The sequence below is a fragment of the Solea solea genome, chromosome 1 (assembly GCF_958295425.1).
Source record: "Solea solea chromosome 1, fSolSol10.1, whole genome shotgun sequence".
In the NCBI taxonomy this organism is placed as follows: domain Eukaryota; kingdom Metazoa; phylum Chordata; class Actinopteri; order Pleuronectiformes; family Soleidae; genus Solea; species Solea solea.
In genome coordinates this window covers 31,048,884-31,062,587 of record NC_081134.1, presented here as the reverse complement: position 1 = coordinate 31,062,587, position 13,704 = coordinate 31,048,884, and the positions used below count along the sequence as shown (strand labels likewise).

The 13,704-nt window shown below is 38.9% G+C and overlaps 1 protein-coding gene across 5 annotated transcripts; it reads right to left on the bottom strand.

The window, feature by feature from the left end:
• Window positions 1-1,449: 1,449 nt before the first annotated feature.
• smpx (small muscle protein X-linked) lies at window positions 1,450-13,495 on the bottom strand. 5 transcript variants are annotated; one of them, XM_058650700.1, is made up of 5 exons: window positions 13,474-13,495; window positions 8,738-8,798; window positions 5,108-5,194; window positions 3,736-3,912; window positions 1,450-1,917 (listed from the first exon to the last, which is right to left on the bottom strand). In XM_058650700.1, exons 2-4 carry the CDS (start codon window positions 8,771-8,773, stop codon window positions 3,757-3,759), a joined length of 279 nt encoding a protein of 92 aa, XP_058506683.1. In that variant the 5' UTR covers window positions 8,774-8,798; window positions 13,474-13,495; the 3' UTR covers window positions 1,450-1,917; window positions 3,736-3,756. The 5 variants fall into 5 exon arrangements, with proteins under 5 accessions (XP_058506683.1, XP_058506681.1, XP_058506680.1 ...); XM_058650698.1 differs by lacking the exon at window positions 13,474-13,495 and adding an exon at window positions 13,177-13,230; XM_058650697.1 differs by lacking the exon at window positions 13,474-13,495 and adding an exon at window positions 11,877-12,024.
• Between the last annotated feature and the right edge of the window lie 209 nt (window positions 13,496-13,704).

Genomic DNA, 13,704 nt, shown 5'->3' with positions numbered 1-13,704 from the left:
TGTCAAATTCCTGTCAATAGTTCTTGAGATATTTTAGTCTGGGGGTCAAGTGGTCAACACATCTTGCACTTAAGTCCAGAAATACAGATTTGACAGATTGGCCGGAGGAGCTGTAACGTGTACAACACTCTCCAGAGATTCTCTCCTGCCAGGCCCATAGTTTAATCTCAGAATACTGTGTCTTAGTCTCCTGCATGCTCAGGTCAGGCACTACCTCCTCACGTGGATCCTCCTGCTGTCGTGAAGGTGTCTCACACAGACGGTCTCCCGCTGCGACACTCGTTTGTTAATGTCAAACTCTGGAAAGTGTCCAAGAAGAAGTACAGAGAGTCAGCAGACTTACTGAATTTCCTCAAAAGACTTTTAGGGCATGTGTGAGATGATGGAGAGGAATTATCGCGTTAATTGCGATTAATCAATTACAGTCATATTTAGTGCGTTATGTTTTTTAATCTGAACTATTAAAGTTCTGTTTTTTAATCGGAACTAGCCTGTCGACAAGTTCCACTTCTACTTGTACTAGTACAAGTTAGTACACATGAAGTGGAACTAGTCGACAGGGTACTAGGCTTGGAATGTTTGTATATAATAATGGACCTGGTGTTTTTATTTGTATTTTCTAAATATTTGGAGTTTGACAAAAGAACACATCAGAGTTTAAATTGCTGCATCTGTTCAAATCTTTTGATCTGCCGTAATAATTAATTTAAATGAAAATACATCAAGTTAAAGGCTTTTCTCAGCAATTTTTAGGTGAGATTAGATGTAATCACTTGACAGCACTATCTGAGAGGTCTGAGAGAATACCAAGTTCAAATAAAGTAAATCATCAAAAAATGTTTTTTAAAGGTTTTTGTGGAAATGGAGTAAGTGTTAATGTTTGGGCTCTACCTACTTTTTGGACTATGTATTCTGTTGGCCTTGCACCTTCAGAAGAACATGATTATAATTCCTCTGTTCTCTAGATAATAATGTCCAAATGCCCTGGGCATTATCTATAGTTAAGTAAAATCCTAAGCAAGACAAAAAGGTATTTACTATTATTCTACAAATGAAACCTCAATTTGGACTTGGTTTTTTTTTTCTTTTTTTTAGAACCATTTTGATTTATTTCAGTAGTTTCCATTTAACCAACAAAATAATTTTACCCTGAAAAGTAGCACAACTCAGAGCAAGATAAGGAATAGTTAAAACCTGGAGTGCAGAACCTTTGTCTCCCCCCTCTGGCAGTGTGAGTAATTACATAAAGACCATTTCTAAATTAACAAAATTTACCAACTTACCACCACAGCTCTAACAAACCAGCCACTATTGGCCAATAAATGCACAATGCAGCGATGTAGTCATGGTCAGCAGATTTAAAACTCTGTATATACAGTATCAGTCTGTATTGTGTGAGCTTTTTTTTTTTGTTTGTTTTGGCAAGAGCTTTAATGCAACAGACAGTAATATGTAAACGTTCCTGCACTCCAGCTTTAATAGAGAGCATAGTATCAATCAAAGTAGTCAATCCACTTTTGACAGCATATGAAAAAGAGATAGATGAGGAAATCACAATGTCAAGTGATCTGGACTTGAAGTAAAATAATAATAATTAAAAAAAAGCAAAGAATATCCATTCAACGCAAAACAACTCAAACGTCACAGGTACAGAGGAGTGATTCATCTTTACAGCACGGCTATTTTGTATGATTTACGATTCTACATGTGGATAAACGGGATCAGCTAACACTTTCTTAGAGTGTCAAAGAGTTTATGGATGCCATGCCTCCTTCTGGTGGTCGTAGAAGGCAAATGTTTTCTGCAGATAGTGGCTTTGCAGAAAGCTGTTTGTGTCTGGGATTCGTTAGCCGTCTGTAGCAGTGGGCAAGTCTGTGAGTGTGAAGATTATCTTTCTTCCCTCTGTGTTGTGGGATCCTGCGGGAGGGGCAAAAAGACAGATAAAGAGTGGTTTTTAAGAGCTGTTGACCCCAAAGAAGCAGCAGGAGATGTAGCTGATTCATTATCTGATCCCACACCCCTTTTTTTTTTTTACTTCCATTTCAGTTTCTCTCTGAGCTTTGATATTAAATATTCAGCTTATTTCCATTTCAAAGAGTCTGGTTTTTAGTCACGGAAGCACCTCTAAGACTTCAAAATGGAAATGTCCTTTGATTAAACAGCTTTGGTTTTGCCCAAACTTTACTTTCCAGATGTGACGTCAAAAGCGAAATGCCCGTACAATTGGGTTCGGGGATTTGGATTTGGACTGTGCCATTCACATCACTGTCATTGTAATTGTCTGCATCATTAAGTTTAAACGCTGCGTTCTCACATCCGGCTCAATCGGATATTTTCTGAAACATGTGGCCTGGGGTCTCGCAGGGAACGTTCCATGTGGACATTTATGTTATCACAATTTCAGGAAATTAGCCTTTACTGAAAACAGAAGAAGTATAAACTCTGCACAGAAACTTCCCTCAGAGAGGTGCAAGTTTTAACCACTTTCCCACTCATAAAATATTACCATGCTAAATAAAAAGCTTTAGCTCAGTGTTGCTATGCTCACTTTCAGCTTAAAAGACAGAGACAGATTAATTGTCGTATCCCAGTTTGTTTCTGGTTTTGTCTTCAAAATTTAAGTTTTCTGGCTAAATTTTCAAAAAAAACATATTTTAGCTAAAACATTAGCATACTCTACACGCATGTAAGCTAATTAGCTAATTCTCCAACCGTACTGTTGCATTAATTTCCAAAACACTGCTTTAGCTAAAACATATAGCTTTGCTAGTACTATACACACATGTAAGCTAATCAGCTCATTTCCAAACTCTAGCTAACTCAGAAAATGATGTAAATTCTCATATACACAATTTTCAAACTATACTGTTGTTTTGATTTTGCACAAACAGAAACTGATATCACGCTTTTTGGGCTTGTGCTAAATCATCCGTGTAAATAACCTTGTTTTTTTTTTGCTTCTTTTCCTTTGCTATTTGGACATCCATATATGCTGCTATTAACATTTTGTTTTGCCATAACTGTATCACTTTCCCAGTGTAAATACCAGAAATAATATGTAATATGTAACATATATATACACGTATATATATGTATATATATATATATATGTTACATATTACATATTATTTCTGGTATTTACACTGGGAAAGTATGTATATATATTACTATTTGTTCTTCTAGAGCGGCTCTGCCTGAAAAAGAAAATAATATTTATTCTAATTTTCCTCTCATTTATCTCCAACACAGCACAGCCACATTGTTTGAATATTGTGGTTTCTGTGTCCCACTGACAAAATCACAGCACAGGACACAACTAGTTAATGCCTAACCCCAACCTTAACCTCACCACAATTCAAATCTTAGACTTCAACTTAACCAGTTCCAAAAAGATGAGGTTCTGACTCATTAGGACCAGGTTTTTGGTCTCCATTCCATGAGGACTGACTACTGGTTCTGTTTATGCCAGAAAATGTCCAAAAGAGGTAACAAATACAAGTTCACACTTTCATACACTCTGACACACACACTCCAGTATAAATATAGGGCCTGACTCACCCCCTCCTGCCCACACACAGACATGAACACACACTCTATTTGACCCAAAACAAAAAAGCTGAGCAGCCCACACTGCCCCCATGTGGTGAACCATGACCACAACTGCAAAACCAACACTGCTGCACACAGTAAAAACAGGATATGAAAAACAGGCAAGAAATATTATCGTTTTCTCACATTTATGTACATATTTACACGTTAATCCTTGGTGACCCATCGTAGTTCACTCTTGACATTCTGCAGCTCTGAGAGGTTGACAACGGGGCCGGGGAGCTTCGCGGCGCCCGGCAACGGCTTCTTCTCTTCGGGTGTCTGAGCTTCAGCGCTCGGCTGCTGCTCTGGTGGTGACTGAGCCTTTGGGAGGAGGAAAAACAAACAAACAAAAACATATACAATAAGACGACAAAATGCATTTCAGGAAATCGCTTCATGGTCCTTGAACTCACCGTCCTCACAGCATTTGCTGTCGGATTAAAAACCTTTTTGTGTGTATTTGTGTGGAACGTTTCCATCTCTGACTCACTGAAGAATCAACTCAATGTGCTTTACTTTAAAGTATTAAAACACACACAAAACCCAGTTATAACATAAAATATAACAGAGAACGTAACTAAAATAGAGCAAAAAGAAGAATAAGCTTTTGAAAAATAGAATGTGGTTGTTACAGCTAAACACTGCTTCACTATGTTTACTCTGAAGTCTTGACTCGACTCACTGACCTGAGTCAAGGTTTATATTCTCTTAATATGTCGTTAATGAAATTCAATTACTGCCACTTAATGGTCGAGTGTGTGCCATTTAATTATTGAGTTTATTGGTAAAAATCGTGTGCTTGTATTAATCGCTTTGTTTTTAGAAGTATAAGTTTTTATACGTACTTCAGGGAAGGGTCTTGTTTTACGGAAGTCACCATGTAGCTACGGAAGCCCGAACAGACAAACCATGATAAAACTAAGCGTGTCACTAATTTAACCCTTAGAACTCAAGAGTATTTAGCCTACTTTTTTCCATTGCTATGTTCAAATGTACAGTAACATACAAAGGCTATAAGAATGTGCAATATAGAGTGTCTTTTATATCCTTTTTTCAGCACAACCTATATGCAGTCTGATGAATTTTTGAACTATATAAACATATACCTGAGCAGAAAGTACTCAAAATGTTTAAAATCAGATTGAATTTGTGAAATTTGGAAATACGTTACCATTCCAGGTTCACTTGCCTCCTTTTCATGAACATAGAAGAAATGTATTTATTTTATTTAAACAATTATTGCCAAAAAAATGGTAGCAGTATAAAATGATGTCCATATAAGGCATTGTTGTGTATTATTCCCACGGTAATTTGCCATGTAATGACATCCTTTCCCATAGTTCCCTGACGCACTTAGGCAAAGACTAAAGACTGTTTGTTACAGTCTGCAGTCCCACCATTAGATGGCACTAATTCTTACACAATGGACCTTTACCAACAACAAATAAAGGGGGATTTACAGATACTAAATACTTTCTCTTACCTGTATGTTTGTGTTTGTTTTGTTTGGTCTTACCTCCTCTGTGTCCACTGTCTCCTCTCTCCTCTTGACAGGATGTCCCGCCCCTGGACGCAGAGCTCCCATCGGAATATTCAAATTAGCCTGAGAGACATGGAGACGGATTTTTCATGACTCAAACACACACAGTGTTCTATCTCTCTCTCCTTATGACCAAATTTGACCATTTTTTTACTCATGAAACTTTACAGTAAAGAGCAGTGTAGGGCTTTTATTTTCTTTGAAGGAAGTGACTTTGACGTCAACTTTCTGTCAATTTTATTTATTTATTTACAATTCATCCTCTTTTGTTGTGGGAATGACACATGTGTCTCAGATCCACTGTCTTATATGATGAAATATCACATTTATCTCTGGAAATTAGTAAAAAAAAAGTAATTACTTTGGGTGAAGTGGCCCTTTAATTATCGCTAAAAGATGTCCTAAGCCTTACCCTTAACTTGACCCTAATACTACACCCCAGTTCTAACCCTAAAACTAAAAGTCTTAATCCTCAAAAAGCACCTTAAAGTTATGAGGACCAGTCTCAAAATGTCTTTACTTAAAGGTAGATTTGGCTGAACCCTAACCAAACAACAGGTCTTCACCTCAACATGTCACAATATATGTTATGTAAGAAATGTAAGAAGACAGGTCCCCATAACGTGAGTGTGTTGTCATATTCCGGTCCCCACAACATGAGTAAAACCTGCACACACACACACACACACACACACACAAATGCCTGCTACCTTGATGTTCTCCTGCTGCGTCCTCTAACATGCTGTCTTTTTTGTATTGTATTGTACTGTAATGTATTGTATATATGCTCATATTGTACAGCTGTACAGATAGATGCGTGACACTGACGATGATGGATATTATTATTATTATGAAAGAGTTTTATTTATTTTTCCCTCTGAAATTACAAAAAAAACTATATTACAGTATAACATTCAAGGGGACGTTTTATGGACGACATGTGGACCTCATTTCACAGCATGTTTGCTTTGTGTTATTGTGACGTCGCTTTTGGCTGGGATTGGTTTTTACTGTCTTTCATGCTTTAGCGCGCAACGATGAACACGCCGACCCGGCGCCCCTAGGACGACGGGTGGGTCACGGCATGGTGATAGTTAACATTTCTTATGTGAAAGACAGTCAAATGACCACGCTGAGACACAGAGCAAGCAAACAAAGATGCAAAAAACTAACATAAACGATGCAAAGTAACCGTGGATACCTTAAATGACCAAAGAGTGATGATAAAAGAGCAACATAGAGACATAAAAACAGCCACAAATTGATCCTAAATGATCGCAAAGAAAGGACAAATGACTGCTGATCTTTAGACAAACATCAATTATCACACTCACTCTTAACAAATGACAATAACAACATCTCAGGCTCTGGAAAATTAAAGGAAAACTATGTTGAAGTTTATTTTATTGCTCCTTTTGTCACCACTGAGTGAAACAAATAGTCCAATGAGTCAGTTTTTAAGTTTGATTGTTCCAGTTTGTTAGAGAACCATTCTCCTGCTGCTTGTGCACGTTTTTACACTTAGTGAGACTTGTTCCAGACTCTTTATTTTCATTTTATTTCCATTTAACTCTGTAGTGTATGTTTAAAAAGTTCAAAAAGAGTCTGCAGCAACTTAAAATGCATAATTTTGAAGGTTTTTGGGACCCCCAAAAAATCGCCTGCAACCCATCTGTGGGTCCCAGCCCCAGTGTCTGGGAACCACTGACCCAAATCAATGCTGTGCCCATTGGTGACAACCCCAGTATGTAAACATTTTAAAAAAGAATAGGACCTAAGTTTGATCCCTGTGGAACTCCATATTTTACTTTTTGATGTCACCCAAGTTTTACTCGTTTTACTCTGATTTGATAAAGACCCCAAAAAATCTCCTGCGACCCATCTGTAGGTCCCTGCACTAATGTTTGGGAATCACTGTGGTGATTTCAGTTTGCTTTTTTAAACGTCTGGACAAAGTTTTGTTATTTTGTTGACATTTATTTATTCATTAATTAATTGATCTTTTTATGACGATGTCTATTCTGCTGTTCCCTGTTTGGACGATAAGAGCCTTATGTTTGTACTGTGCTGGTATTTAAAGCCTGTCCTGATGTCCTGATGTCCTGATGCCTGTCCCATGGTTAGACATGAAAATGAGCACAATGAAAAGATGAAGAAGAGTGAAGAAGAAGAAACACACAGGAAGCCATGACAACAGAAACACAGACGACTCTGCATCCCTTCGCCTCGCTACAGCTCTGCACTAACGATGCCTTGATACTGTATCTGCACAGTCACAGCTCTCTGTGTTTTTGCCTTTGCCAATAAATTATTTAATGTCGGAAACATTTTTTTCACATGTGGTTTTCCTGTTTAACCTTTTGAGGGGGTTAACGTGCATAAAAACTCTTGAAACGTAGCACAGAAGTCAGATCTGGCGAAAATGCGATATTGTCATATTGCCCGAAAATTTTGTTCCACCAAAGTTCCCAAAACTTGGCGGGAAGACATTATAGCCCAAGACGAACAAAAAAGTCGATTGGAACCATGGCCTCAACTCAACAGGAAGTTGGCCATTTCAAATTTTTGGCGTCCATTTTGGCAATTTGTACGATATGTAAATGAACAAACTCGTCTGAGCGCATTTTTCCCACCAACATAAAAAAAAAGTGTCAATTTGTATTAGACGCATCAAAGGCAAAGTGCTATCAATAGGTTTCGCGGATTCAAAAGGGCAGGGCCACAGCAACCATCAGAAATTTGGCAGATTTCGACCTTGAAACTTCATACGTGAACGACCCCGAACACGTCTATGGGCATAAACTTGACCCAACAGGAAGTCAGCCATTTTGAATTTAGCTGCCATTTCACCACGAAACAGGAAGTGCCCTCTCACTTGGCCGTACATCGAGTGATCTGCTCGAAACTTCGAGCAGATCCAGAGACCAGGGGCCCACCCTGAGCATGTGTGCGTACCAAGACCTGCACACAGGAAGTAGGTCTTTTGAAACCGGAAGTGCCCTGTAACTGGCTTCATACATGAACAAACTCGTCTTAGCGTGTTTATCATACCAACATAAAAACATGTAAATTTGTACCAGTTATTGTCATTATTATTATTATTTCATTTTTGTTTCAAGTTGGAGTATTTCTTTTTTCACTGACAACATATGATGAGCTCCTGTTTATGATATATTTTGAGTTCAAGTGCATATTCCCAAACCTGAAATTTTAATAACTTTAAAGCACCAGTTTGTAGGATTTCCTGGCATCTAGTGAAGAGTGAAACCAAGAGTGTTCCAGATCCATCCTTTACAGAAGCATCTGTCATGCGACGCCTTAACGGACAAACCAAACGGAGCAAATGTTTCGCATTTCAAACTGGAAGCCGACGACGTAATGGAAGAAGAATGGCATCCTTTCTGGTATGTGAAGGCCACCGTAGAGACTGATTTAGAGAGTCCTACATGTGTTACAACCTGTTGTCTCACCATGAGATGTGACAAATACTTTATATATTTTCTTTACCCCTTAGAGTTAGTAACACACACACACTATCTCTCTCTCTCTCAATTATTTATGTCATACGTTAATATATAATTGTGTGTGCAGGTGAAAGTCTTTTACCTGAAGGGCCTTGACGTTGGACGAAGGTTTAGACATAATCCCCCAGAGTAAGTCCACTGACCTGAAGGAAACAGAAATTAAAGACATTCAGCTGTGTGTTTTCTGTCTTTGTGAGGACAAAAAAACAAAAACACATATAAACCATAGGACGCTTGGGTGTTTTTGGACAGTGAGGACATGTTGGCTGATCCTTCAAAGGTCTCTTTCAGGATTAAGACCAGGATTTAGGGTTAGAATTGGGTTTAGGATTAGATATTCAAAAGAATTCCCAGGATACCTCTGTTTTCTGTTGCCTGCCTTTCGACAATTTTGGCGATAAGGTGATGACTGTGGGCTGTTCTGAGGGGGGACACACCATGGAGTAGTGGTTAGCCCTGGTGCCTTGCAGCAGAAATACCCAGGTTTGCCCCTTGTGTGTGTGGGTTTTCTCCAACGTTCTTAATGTCAGGAATAAGTTAGTCCATCCAAATGCATCTAAGTCAAACTCATGTTATTTTGAGGACATGGCTTTGGGGGTCACCGGGACTCTGGTTCTCTGGTTTTAAAGGCCTGGGATAGCATTTCCGTTGCTTAGCGACCCTTACAGACAGAATCAGGTAAGAGGACGTGATCTCTGAATCATTCATGAGAGACAGACTGAGACGGAGGGGGAACGACAAAATAAAAAGTCCAACAGTGGCTCGTGTTCAGAGAGAGAGAGACACTTTGCATAGATGAATGATGTACAGACAAAGGTCAGCGTCACCACATTAACTCCACTGTTGCAGCATCATTATTAATTTAAGTGTTATAGAAGATACTAAACACCAGTCCTTTATTATTATTATTACAGCTTACGTCTTTGTGGGTCATTCTTTTTGTTGGACAAATATTGGGATCATTGATCCATCGCAGGACCAAAAGATGATGAGAAACAACCTTACCTATGAATATTTTAGAGCCTCCAGTTAACTTCACTCTATTTGACAAATATTTTAAGCTTTGTGTGAACACAACAAGGGTGTGTTGCAATCATCTGGACAACTTTTAGCTTTTAGACGTCTCAAGGTTGAGCTGATCGGTACCTGGATAATGCGATTCATAGTCTGATTACTCCAGCATGTGTATGCTTAGTCAGACTGGAGTTGGACTTGGCATTATGTGCATGCACCAAAATGTCCTCTGCTGGAAATCATACAGAGCCATGACAAGACATGACATGTGGAGTCACACGTATACATGTCAGTATATCGATTTTCTCCTCCACATGAAAACTCGGACGCATCTTAGTCGGACTACGGCCTTAGCTGGATTAAACTGTAAATGCAAATTTTCACTAACGATGTGTGCATTCAAACTTCAGCCTCTTTTCTTCTACTCATTGTTTAACGTCCTCTCTCTCCCATTTTTCATGAATCAACACCTCCAGTATACCCAAGTGGCTCTCTGGCGCAGAAGTTTCCGTGTCCTACTTATCTTTCAGGAGCAATGAAGAGCAGAGACACTTTGAGCGAGTGAGGCCGCGCGACAGAGGCTGAAACACACGGTTGCCACGGTGTTGTTTGTGCGACAACATACACACAGCCTGGACCCACATTGAGACCATATTTATGTTGGCTGCGAGTAGCAGCTGCTCTCTCTGATGATGATGAGGTTCTACAAAGCCTGTCAAGCCCTTTCACTTTCTCTCCTATTGTACAATGTGTTCACACTCACACACAGAAAGACTCACTGACGAGTGTGTGTGTGTGTGACCATGGACAAGAGTGTAATATCAACAAGACTGCATGGTTAAAAAAGCAAAATGGCAAAAGCATGTACATGAGCAAGAGTAAATAACTCGATACTGTATTTGTAATGCAAAGAAATTCAAGTTTGCTTTATTGTTGGATGCAAAAAGACTAATGTTTGAGGAGAAGAGACATATTTAGACGATGATAAATGGGGAAAAACAGGATTAAAACGGGGAAAAACAGTTGTCTTCCCATTCTGTTTTTTTGCGAAATAAAAGCGTCATTTCTTAAATCTCTACAAAGTACATTTCCAGGGGTGTAATGGAAGCCCAACTTGTGACAGTCAGGGAAGAAAGTGTCCGAACGCTAAGCTAAGTTTAAGCTTAAACCTTAAAGTTCTGTAACTTGGTTTGATAATAACGTGTAGTTTTAACTCTGTAAGCTTTAGCAGGCCTAGCAACTTGTGTTGGAGGTGTTAAAACAGTTAGCATGAAGCAGTTTCTGACGTGGCTCGACGCAGCAGCAAGAGTTGCTAACAGTGCTAAAGTGTTAGCGATGTGGTGAACTCTGTGGTGCAGAGGAAACAGAAGAAGGAGCGGCCACGACGTCTGAGAGCTAGTTGTTTTTTTCTGTGACGGCTTAAATGCAAACATGTGATTTGATTAGCATCGTATCTGGGGACGGAATATTTGCATATCGTGATTTAAATGACCAGAGCTTCTTCTGATTGTAACTCAACTCCGGCTGCAGAAGCTAAATGAATCGCTTGTTCACATTGTACACATTTCTTGGGAACCTCTTTAAAGGTCCAGTGTGTAATATTTAGAAGCTGTTTATTGGCCAATAAAAGTGTATTCGTAACAATGTGTAATCACTGCAAAGTAAAAAAGCCTTTAGATTAACTATTAGTGCTCACGTGGCACAGATTATTACATTTTTTAACTGTGACGTTTTTCCAAATTACGCAAATTAAATTTTTTTGTACTTTTTGTGTTTCTATAGTTGGTGAAAATGGAAACAAATGATAATATTCTCATTGGATTGCCTATAGGTTGTGCTGAAAAAGGGATATAAGACTCTATATTGCACATTCTTATAGCCTCTGTGTATATATGTATATGTTTGAACATAGTAATGGAAAAAAGCAGCCTAAATGCTCCGTGTTCTAAGGGTTAAACCTTTTATATGTACTTTACTGTAGGTAACGCCCTTTACTTTACAGAGGCGGCCATTTTGCGTGTGCCAGCCAGGTTTCGCCATAGTTTCACCATTAGAGGTCAGTAATTCTCACACACTGGACTTTTAAGAATAACAAAATGACTTATGGCACAAAACAAAAAGTTAGGTCAAAAATGTGTGAAAGTAACACACACACACACACACACACACACACAGTCACAAACATACTCACAGCAGATGTAACGTACCTGTTACCTACTCTTTGGCTTGTGAAGAAACTTTTCTCACTTCGGCTCAGCTTTCTGTGTCTCTCACACACTCGTTCTTTCCCTTATTTCCATCTGATTCTTTCCACTTTTTCCTTCCTCTCTCTCGCTCTCTCCCTCTCTCTCTCTCTCTCTCTCCCTCTCTCTCTCTCTCTAGTCGCCTCATAAGTGGTAGAAGGATTCCTCTCATATCTGGGATTTGTTCTCACTATAAATAGATGAGTGATACACAGAAGGGACCTGCTTTCTATCTATGTACACACACACTTTTAAACACACACACACACACACACGGACAAGCCAAAACATAGCCAAACAATGGCACAGTATATTTGGATTTCCATAATTTAAATTAGTTTTTGGTTCTTTGAGATGTTTTCATATGATATAAATAATAATTATAATAATAATTTAAATTAATTCCAATGAAGCGCACACACACACACACACACAAACGTATGAATGACACATAAGAATAATATAAAATCTTGTTTATTTAGTATGTTTAAAGTAACGAGCACTGGTTTATTTTAAAGCATTCACGCATTAAATATTCAGTTTCTATTTCAAACACCTTAATAATTGTTGGGACAAGAGCAAAACTAAACTACCAGGACCAAACTTAAAACAGCAACACAACAAACGCTTTATTAAAGTATTTTAGAAAAGACAACTATGGCCCATAATTTAAACATCATGGTAAAGTTTTGTTCAATTAAATAATTTTAAATGTAGCACACTAAAGGATACATATATAATATTCACAAATGTCTAGTAACAAGAACGACATGTAATCTGTTGATTTTTCAATGCTATAATTAAAATAAAAGGCACTGTTGAGGGAAAATAAATTGAGAAATTGAGAAATTAAAACCAAACTTTTAGGCTAAAATGGCACACCTGCTTATATTTTATCCATAAAATGTGACGACGACAGCCAAACTTCATCCATAGACTCAGACATAACGTCTGTCTGCTTTTATCATAATTATACACGTTTTAAAAGGACATAGTTTGTCCATTTTCTGACTCTCGTCTTCATCACATTCCGACACCTCGGTCCTTAAAAACACTGCTTCCAATGTTAGTGACTAAAATGGCACTGTCCTATTTCTGCTGTGACACTCACTCACACACACTCACTCACTCACTCACTCACACACACACACATCACACACAAGTACCTGCCATGTCTGCATTCATACACTCATGTGACAGCATGCTCTGATCTTGCAGGGTTAAAGGTATGTGTGTGTGTTTGTGTGTGTGTGTGTTGTCTTACCTCCTGGTGTGTGTGTGTGTGTGTGTGTGGTGACTCTGTCCTGCCTCAGCTCTCTCTCTCTCTCTCTCCCTCTTTCTCTCTCTCTCTCTCTCTCTCTGAGGTCCTCTTCGGCTACCTGACCTGTTTCCGCTCAGGCCTGATTGGCTCGGAAAGACGAGGGAAACTCCTCCCTGATTGGAACCTGACCCGGCGTCTCAGAGACAGAATGAGTTTTTAAGTCCCTGTCTCTCTGTCTGTCTCACTGTCTGTGTGTGTGTGTGTGTGTGCGTGTGTGTGTGTGTGTGTGTGTCCACGTACCTTTGAATAGGTCACTCAGCTGTTCCCTCAGATGAAGTTTAACGGCGGCACCAGAGAACAGTGATGCTCTTCAGTCTCAGCCGTGGAAATGAAAATGCGAGGTAGTAAAATGAGAGCTTGTTTTATGTTTCGAGTCATGCAAATACAACATGCACACACATGCACATGCACGCAAACACACACACACACACACACACACAGGGTCATGTCTCTGACCTCAAACTTTTTCGG